The sequence below is a fragment of the Poecilia latipinna genome, unplaced genomic scaffold, assembly GCF_001443285.1.
Source record: "Poecilia latipinna isolate Pla-1442-1.1 unplaced genomic scaffold, P_latipinna-1.0 Scaffold191, whole genome shotgun sequence".
Taxonomy (NCBI): domain Eukaryota; kingdom Metazoa; phylum Chordata; class Actinopteri; order Cyprinodontiformes; family Poeciliidae; genus Poecilia; species Poecilia latipinna.
In genome coordinates, this window is record NW_015112807.1 from 381,578 (window position 1) to 391,506 (window position 9,929).

The window sequence follows — 9,929 nt, forward strand, 5'->3', positions numbered from 1 at the left end:
ATATATGATAATAAAAATGCATTTTACACCTTAAAACATTGATTTGGTTTTCTTTTTTCTCTTAAGTCTTTGTAACAATTTTTTTTCTGCTTCCTTGTGTGTTTGTTCTCCAAAGGATGCAAAGCTGCGTGAACTGCTGGACGTCAGCACACTGCCAGGGAAGTTGGAGAACAGGATGCTGACTGTGGTTAGCGGCACTGACATGGTCAACATCACCTACCTGAACTTCATGGCCTTTCAAGAGGAGATTGCAAAGGTTGCTATTTTTTTTTTTCAAATGAAATGACTGAAGAAACAGCAAAATTACGAGATACAAATATGCTAACGTGATGTGTTGTTGGTTTACTCTCTGCAGGAATGGGCAGAGGAATTATTCAGCCTGGCGTCGAACCTTTTGGCACAGAACATGTCCCGAGAGGCCTGCCTTGAGAAAGCGTATGTCATTTGAATCCGCAAGCATGCCTCAGAGAAAATGTAAAAGCTTGTGTCTCCCAATACAGACATGAAAATTAGGTTTTCTGGTGCCACAAAGATGCCAGACATTTCTAATGCCACTGAAGTTATGAGCTGTGCAGTGGAGAAGAGTATATAGTATTTACACGGTCTTTACGCTTGCATTTTTATTACTTGCGTAAAATGCGTCGTAAAAGTTTTCATATCAATTGAACATTTACATGTTTTGTTACTGTACAGCCACACATACAATTTATTGTACAATTCTGATGTGGAAGGAAAGAGAAACGTCGTTTTCAAAGCAATTTCCAAATAAAAATCTGGAAATTGCGGCATGTATTTGTAGGCGACACAGAGCTTCTTCTTACCACCTGTTTGCTGTGTCCTCTATATGACTTGTGGTTAAGTTTTCTTCTTAAAGTTTTCTTTCAACAATACACTTCTTATTGAGTAACCCTAACCCATTTTGGTTTTGAGTGAAGTTTTCACTTAGTTTATTGTTGAAAAAAATATTTAATTTACATTATTTTTCTATCTATTCCATCGTCATTATTCTCAGACCTTATTTATTGTGATCCCCTCCCCCCATTATCTATATTACATCACAATAATTTATGCAGCATGACTCTAGTTAGTTTTTTCTTTTTTCTTTTTTTGTTAAAACTTCTGAAAGTTATTTATCACATAGTCACCAGACAGGAAGGCGACAATAAAACACCATGTGCATAAAACACACGCAATAAATATTGTGGAGCATCTGGGCTTTAGTTTGAAGTTGAAATGGTAGAAAAATAACCACTCGACCTTGTAAATGTTTGCGCCTCCAGTACGACAGACTCATAATCAGTTATCCCCACACCGACCAATGTTTGCAGATTATTTGTGTCAAACGGCTCACTACATCACGGTTGTCTCCGCGAGACACACACACACACACACTCACTCACACTGATTTATGTGCATGGTGCGAGACTGAGCGATGTTCATGCAAAGTGAGCTTAAACATAAATGTGAGGCACGGCTTTTAGCAAAATACGCAGAGCTGTGTTTGGTGACATCTCCCTGCTGTCAGATGTTTATCAGCGAAAGGAAGCCATTAACTGGCACCCCTGAGGAGGCTAATTGACTTATGAGACAATAAAGGTGGCCATCGACCACATAGCATGGAGAGAGTTGAATAAAATTGAGGAGAGCGGCTTTTGCAGTCACGACGGCTGCTCACAGCAGCGGCTGTTGTGCACCGCTTGCTTACAAATCGGGCAATAGTTTTTACTCCCACTCCTTCAGCATGTGGAGGCTTTATCCCTGAAATGATGTTGATGTTTCTCTGCATGTGGTCAATCCTCTCCAGCTCTCAAGGTTGTGAGAGGTTGTCTTTTTAATAGTGGGACTAAGACATGTTACAAGCAGCAGGAAACTGCAGGATCCAGCAGATTTTTAAATGAGAGTTTCCTTCAATTTCTTTTTGTGCTCTGAACAGCACAAAGAGAACGACTGAATCACATCGTGAGTGGCATGTTGGATCACATCTGATGAAAACTGGACAGTCACGAGGAAACTTGAACTATACATATAAATATTTTCCTCCTGTTTTATTTAGTTGTCTCTGTTGTTTCTCCTCTTATGCCAGCCATTTCTAGCTATTTGGATAAAGTTTATTCTCAGTTGACGTTTTTGTTCCTGTTTTTTTTTTTTTCTAGAAAAAAATGCATGAGAAAACAAGTCTGTCCCTTATTAACCATTAAAGGCATCTGTGACTTTCCCTCAGGCAGCCAGTCTGCTCTAAGATGTGGACACTATAATGGATATTAATTATTAGCCAGCAGCCACTTAAAGCCCGACCTGTAATGATAGCTCCTGTTGCTGCTGAGCTATTTATAGCCCAGGTTACTCTGCCCCGCGTGGCTGCTGCCGCTGCACTGCTCTGCACTGCCAACTCTTGAGACTTCCAGGAATTAACCACGTTTCAAACCTGCAGTGTAAACATAGGCAGACATTCATGGCATGCAAAGTGCACTCACTGGGGGCTGTGCTGATAGAAGAGCTTGTATGTGCACACAAACGGTGTTTGTAGAGTATGTTTTTTGAACATTGAAGAAGATTCTTTGGTCAGATTAGACCCAAATCTAACCGTGTCTGATGGAAAGCTCCACTGCACATCAAGCTAAAAACACGCTGTCAAACCACTTGGTGACAAAACAAGCACACAGTGAAAGACAACACACCAGTGCAGAAATTTCACACAGAGAAACTGCTTTTGCAACTGGTTTTGAAACGTGTTCTCTGTCCGTTGCAGATACACTCGACTGAAGCTGCAGCTCAACCCGGAGGGACGAATTCCTGTCAAGAAGTAAGTCTTTCTGACTCATCCTCCTCTCCCCTGGCACCTTTCAGCTCTTTTGATCAGTGCACACTGTAGCTTGCTCTGCCTCTGCACCTTACTCTGGGCATTAGTGCACTTCAACATCCACAGCCTTACTGTGGATGCCTGCATATATTGGACTATATTATCCCTATCCTTTTCCGTTGCGATACTTCCTGATATTTTAACGCAACTCATATTATCTTCTAGATTCACACAACCACAATTTTGGGTGCGGGAAACAAATCTTTTGTGTCTGTCCGGTCAGTTTCATTCGTCTGTGACTTTGTCATCAGCTCGTTGAAAAACGAACTCCCTCCATTGCCATTACTCAAGTCGAGCTCTCAGGCAGCAACGGTGAACTTCTGTGATAACCTCCCTCAGAGCCACCGTGGAAAAGCGGCGGGTGTCAAAACACAGAGCCAGCGACACACTCCTCACCGTTTAGGGAATTAACCTCCTGGCTGGGGAAGCATGTCTGCTTGAGTAATGTCAGCTTGACAGTGCTCTCCCACTGAGCATGCAGCGTGTCCTCATAGATCTGCACAGGCATACATCAAACAATAAATAAAACACACTATGGCATATGAAAACATGTCTAAACACTCATGTGCCACCTGTAATGGACCAGACTTCACTGCGGTAAATCATATTTATTGTCTGTGTGAAAGAAACTGAAGGCAAGAACTCAACAGCGTTGATGAAAACTAATTCAGTCACAGATGGCTGATATGTGCTGTTAGAGAGATAAATGAATTAGGAAATGTTATTTTTTATTATCTCTGTTTGTGTGTGATGCTTGTTGTGTTGTGGAAAAATAAAAATATGTCTGTAAAAGTAAATATATAGGACATTTTCAGCAACAAGGCAATACAAAGTCTGTAGTGGGTATATGCAATTTCTAGCAATTTTCTAATCTTTTTTTTTTTTCAAAGCGCTATCATTTGCCCCCCGTCCGCTAAAGAAAATGTGGCTATATCCCTCCGATATATAAACTCTACCAGCAGGAGGTCATTCATCGTTATTTTTGTTTTGATCAGGAACATTTCTGAAGAGCTGATTCACTGTAGTTACTTATTAGTTAATTTCTCATTATTGGTGTTACAAGTTGGTCACTGTGCTATTATAACATCAGTAACAAACATTTTAAGTCTTTGTTCAGAGTTGTTTTTGACAGTAAGATGTGTGTAATTCGTGAGATCTTGAATTGAAATGGCAGTAGTCTTCAATCTGCTATATGTGCTGGAGATCTACTAAATGCCTTTTAAAGAGCAGCTTGGTGAAATTTCTCTTATGCTTCAAAAACTGAATCCATCCATCCATTTTCTGTACACCCCTTTCCCTAGTGGGGTAAAAACTGAATCGGTAACAAAAATAACAACTTTACTGCAAGGCTGCACTCAGGAAAGCTCACAGCTTTTCTTATTCTCCTTCCTCTCATATTCTTCTACATCTTCTTCTGCATTTTTTATTCAAGCGTTATCTGTGCCCCGCTTTTTCCCCTCCAGTTTGCAGACTCTCATTGGAATTTTTATTTCTCTTTGCTTATCTTTATTTATATTTTTTTTCTACTCTCTAGTTTGTTTGTTTTTTATTGTGACTTATTCTTGCAGTGGAAGCTCCCCGCAGGACAATGGGAGTCTCTCGAAGGATGTCCTGAATGAGCATTGGTTGAAAGTGTTGGGATTTGACATGCAGCTGATCAGAGAGGAAGCCTCTCTGTCAGCGTGACACTTTCTGTTTTTACTCATAAGAGGCTGTTTCTGTCCGCCTGCAGTATCTTCAGGATGTTCTCAGCAGACAGGAAGCGAGTGGAGACAGCACTGGAAAACTGCAACCTCCCTGCTGGCAGAGTAAGACGGCAAAATACACGAGTTTCCTCTTTTTTTAATGACTGGGTCCACGTATTTCCTCTGTCACACGAATCTGTGTGTAGCTTCTTCTCTATGTCCCCTCCTGCTTGTTTTTAGCCACACGCTCTTTAATCTTCTCCTCCTCATTTACCAGTCTGTCACTATTTAGCCCATTTTCTCCCGAAACAGTAACCGATTGTTGCGTCGCTCATTTGTTTGGAGTCATACTTTCTTAAACCGATCGTTGTAATGCAACAAATGGACCCAGCGGGAGCAATAAAGATGACAAAAGCCGCTTTCTTTCCACCCGTTTTCAGACTTCGCACGACAAAAGCTGCCCTCTCATGCAAGCCGTCCCACAGCACCAGCTCTGCCCTCCAACGGTGCAGCAGCGAGCAATTTTTAGTGCTTGAAAGTGGCAAAATGCTGTTTAATGAAGTTCTGAACACATGCAGAAACATATGGACACACAGGAGAGCAGACTCTAAGGCTGTAATAATTGGCTTCTGAATGTAAAGTGAAAACAAAAGCACGTACACTCAGACACGCACCCACACACCAAAAGCTATACATAATTAGCACAATGAACGGCATCAAGACGGGGTGGGGGGGGAGTGTTTTGCTGAGTGCAGGTCTACTGGGATTTGCTGTTATTCCACAGCGCAAGTAATTACAGCTAAATGGTATCGCTGTTAATCCCTCAAACACACACACCCCCGACAGGCAGGGGTGCGTTCACAACATGGTTCACACCAAGGTCTCCTGAATGACTCAGTGAGTTTTAGCAAGGCTTGACCTCCACCCCCTCTCTCTGTGCATCTTCTCTCCTCTCCCACTCTTTCCTAATACCCTCTGGTTCTGCTCCGGTTCCTGTTGGCACGCCTGCCAACAGACAGAGCCGAGCGCACTCCGTCTTTATCGTACCTGCTCGGCTGCGATAGCTCGGTAAGGCGCCCGCTCTGTGGGTGCAAACTGGAAGCGGTTCTGTTGATGTTTTGAATTCTCAAAGCTGTGACCACGTGGAGATGATCCTCTAAAGAAAAATTGAATGGATGAGTAAGAGATCAGCATTTCCCGCAGACACATCAGGGAGTTGGACGCAAGAATTTTATTTAAACAGTACAGTAAGTAGCTGGCACGTCCACACAGCATGACTCATATAGAATGTACTCATTCATTTGCGGAGGCGGTTGACGATCGGCACACGGAGGATTTGTTCTGTTTGAAAGTTTTTCTTTATTACTCAATGGACTTCAAGCAAAAATAAAAAACAGACATTATGTAGTAGATGTTAAAAGGATTTTAGTTGTGTGTAGCAGCCATTCTGGAAAGTTTCCAAGTAAGGTACGTCCATGTTCAGACATTTCAATACAGAATTGGAACAAGACTTTTGTTTTCATCACAAAACAAACAGAGTATAAAAGAAAAACATTTTTTTTCATTGACATTGCTTGACTGAGAAGAATTGACCGAAAGCTTCCTACAGCTTGAAATTCCAAGAAAGACAATTTAAGATTTGTTTGTTCTCTTACCAACCCTGACCTAAAAATCCAACATGGCTGAATTGTACATATACATTTCAGTATACATTTCTAACACATTTGTTTATAAATGTATTAAAATCCACTGGTTTCCCAACTTGGAACGGGAGTTGCTCCAGTTCGAAGAACGGGAGTTCTTGAATTTTCTCCACCTCCCCTCTCTTTTGAGGAGTTTCAGTTTGAAGCAGATATTAGTGTCTTTTAATAACTCATCTATTTCCCTGTTGCCTTTTACTATTAGCACTTCAGTGGACCCCTGACTATTCACAGTTTAGTATTCAGGGATTTACCCATTTTTTTCTGTGAAGCGTAAATTCAAATTATGTTTATAAAGCAGCCAATCTAGGAGCGCCATTCATTTTCCTTGCTGCCGATTGGCTGTGTAAATAATTCACTGAATGTTCAAACATGCTCGCCATTACTACCACTAGACGCTATCTAATGCCAATTGGTTTTTCGGCAGTGATAACAGGCAAAACTAAAGCCTCTACTACTATCACCAATGTAAACGTGAACTGGCTGGACTCTTCTGGCACTTTTACGGAGTTTGTGTGCTTTAGTCAGATAAGAAAACAGATTAAAACAGAGGCCACAAACACTTCAGGTGGATCAGGAGTAGAAAGAAAATGTGAAAAGCAACTCATGGCTGCTCTTAGTGATCAGTGATGCATGTTTCGTTTCCTAAGGCTCAGAAAACCTGTTTTCTGCTTTTTACGGCATCATGAATTCTTAGAAAATCCAGATTATTTTAAATAAACATCTGCTGGTCTTTCTATGAAAACTAACCTTCAACGACATGTGCATGTCATTCATGTGACCCTGCTGCTGCTGTCGTCTGCAGAATGACTCCATCCCCCAGGAGGATTTCACTCCAGAGGTTTACAGCATGTTCCTGAGTAACATCTGCTCTCGACCAGAGCTGGACAACATCTTCTCTGAAGTGTAAGAACTTTATTGTTTCTAATTCACAGTTGAGGAAAAAAAAATCTTTATCAATCAATACCGAATGTTTAATTTGTTATCCATGTTTTTGAGATCTCAGTTTTTGTCAAAGTTACTCTGTAAATCCTGTTATATTAAGGATATGTTGCTATTTCTTTACACACAAAAAAAAAGTTAGCTTTGCTTATGATAGCTACAGTAGATGACCAAAGAAGCCTTTAGTATCACTTAGGATGCAAAGCAGGAAAACATCCAATAATACATTTTCTGCCAATTATTTATCAGGCTTTAAAGGGCTTATATCTGCATAAATGATCTTCTATTATTGTATTCTTACCTTCCTACTCACTTCATTTTAATAATTGAATATCTTAGACATTTCTTTTTACCAATATTCATACATTAATAAAACATGTGTTTCATTATTTTACTAAATGAAATACGTACAACCAGTCCCAAGCCGGGAGTGTCTTACAATTTAAGGCTTACTGTTAGGCTGAGGACTGTGAGTTGACCCTTAACCTTGAGTTAGTCAGAGCATGAGATGAACCAGTATAACAGTGTCACTTAATCTAGGTTTTAATTGCCCCTAAGAGTGAGGGGACAGGAGACAGAAGGAGACAGAAGGAGACGGGGAACACAAAGTACTTTCACACTCTTAGATATGAATAACAATTTAATCAAGATATAAGCACCTTTTGTCTTTGCTATAGCTGCTCCTGCCCTTCATGATGTTCCCTTTTGTCCTTTGCTCACATCTCTATTTTTTTTTAATTCTTTTTTTTTTGTTGCATTTTGCCCAAGCACAACTTTTTGTAACATTTCTTGATGACTTCCTGTCCACAGTGGAGCAAAAAGTCGGCCGTACCTCACAGTGGAGCAGATGACAGAGTTCATTAACAGCAAGCAGCGAGACCCTCGTCTGAACGAGATCCTCTACCCTCCGCTCAAACCAGAGCAAGTTCAGCTGCTGGTGGACAAATATGAACCCAACATGTCGCTTGCACAGAAAGGTCACACATTTCCTACTTTTAAAAGTCAGTTATTTAGATAATTACTAAATTGCTTTAAAAACTGCATTTGCTGATTTAAATCTCTTCTTATCTTTTCATGTTGTTCATCGTGTTCAACACCAAAATGTTCTCTACACATACCTCATAATCATAGGGATACACCCAAGGAAATCATTATCACCAGAATATTTCACCAGCTCATTAGGTGCCCAAAGTAATCACGGTGAAGGAAATTTCCTGGTGTTGCATACACGAGTGTGAAACAAATCCTTAATAAACCTCGAATCCATCTCTTTGTTTACATGGCTTAAGGCCTGGGGCGGCGGGGGGGTGGGGGGGAAATTACACACCCATCACTCATCTCAGGGCTTTGCCTTCTTCGTGAGTGCAAAATATATATTTTAACGTCTTTCTGAAAAGATCTACGTAACCCGTTAGGATTACACTAACAGGAATTCAACACACGTTGCAATGTCCTCCATTTCTTGCAGTTGTTTTGCTTCCACTGTTTGCCTTATTGCTGCACTGGATTCATATTTTTCACTATTTTTTTTTTCCTTCTGTGGCTATTTTAGTCATAAAGGTAAAACTCCAGGCCATGATATGTATGAGACAATAAATGTGATGCATTTATTTAACCGATTCATTCAGAGATAAACAAACAAACATTGATTGAAGCTTAAACTTAATCAAAATTTGTGGTACCCCACAAATGTAGGGTACCACAAGAATATGTGACAGACTCCTGCATCGAACATTTTCAGTGTGAGCATGTGGGCCTTCACATCGTTTAACTGTGGGCAGACAGCATCAATGCACACATGCTATTTCAAATACTTCAGTAAATATCCCCCACAGAATTTAAAACTCTTCTAAAGCTGCTGTATATCACCTGTTTTGCTGCACAAATTTCACTAAACAACAATTTACTATTGCGCAGATTTTAAAATGAAAACATCAGGAGTTGCAGAATATTTCATGTAGGGCCGGATGAGTCTCGAGGATCCAACATTCATGGACATGCTGTGCTTTCATGTCCTCTGAGGTGTCAGTGGACCAGCCGCTGCCAGAACTGGAGAACATCCCACCCCAGATATCAGGCAACAAGCTCGGATGCATGCCAATTCAAATTTTATCTCTGCTGGAAAGTATGCTGCGTAACTGTGCCAAAACGAGGGACTTATTTTACACCATGTTCTGTTTATTGTCGAGCAAATCATTCCTGCATTTTTATTTATTTATTTTTACATTCACCAAATAATACTGCATATAATTTATTTGTGATGGAGTTTTTTACAGTCGATTTTCTTATTAAGACTCTAAAGACATCATGTTCAATTGAATTGGTCGTCTTACTCTGTCCTGCCTCTTCATTTTATCCTTAATTCATTTCTCAAAGTAGGAATTCTACCATGTTCTCTCCCATTTACACGGCTTTATTCATTTTTGGTTATATTTAAAGAACAAACTATTTCATTTTCTTCCATTAAAACATGGTGTTTCTGTTTCAGGATGTAAAAAATGCTAATCTGTCCAGAAGAGGCTGTTTAGCTACAAATCTCTCCACCGTTCCATCATTATGTTAATCTGATGTGCATGTTCTCTTTCGGATTTCGCTGAATATAAATTGGCCCTAATTGTCTAAGGCAGAGAATTGGGTGTGATTTTAATAATCTCTCCAGAGTAAAGTACCTACTTTACATTTATTCCAACATAATTGAGCATGGCTGAAACTACAGGAAATCCTTTTTTTTTTTTTTTTTTT

At 40.1% G+C, this 9,929-nt stretch overlaps 1 protein-coding gene across 1 annotated transcript in view; it reads left to right on the forward strand.

Moving 5' to 3' along the window:
* LOC106946450 (1-phosphatidylinositol 4,5-bisphosphate phosphodiesterase beta-1) overlaps positions 1 to 9,929 on the forward strand; it is a 125,364-nt gene that overhangs the window by 61,925 nt on the left and 53,510 nt on the right. Inside the window, exons 4-9 of the mRNA XM_015030769.1 lie at positions 116 to 256; positions 356 to 435; positions 2,750 to 2,803; positions 4,593 to 4,668; positions 7,051 to 7,151; positions 7,998 to 8,164. Of these exons, the coding sequence (XP_014886255.1) occupies positions 116 to 256; positions 356 to 435; positions 2,750 to 2,803; positions 4,593 to 4,668; positions 7,051 to 7,151; positions 7,998 to 8,164 (619 nt within the window). The remainder of the gene's footprint in view (positions 1 to 115; positions 257 to 355; positions 436 to 2,749; positions 2,804 to 4,592; positions 4,669 to 7,050; positions 7,152 to 7,997; positions 8,165 to 9,929) is intronic.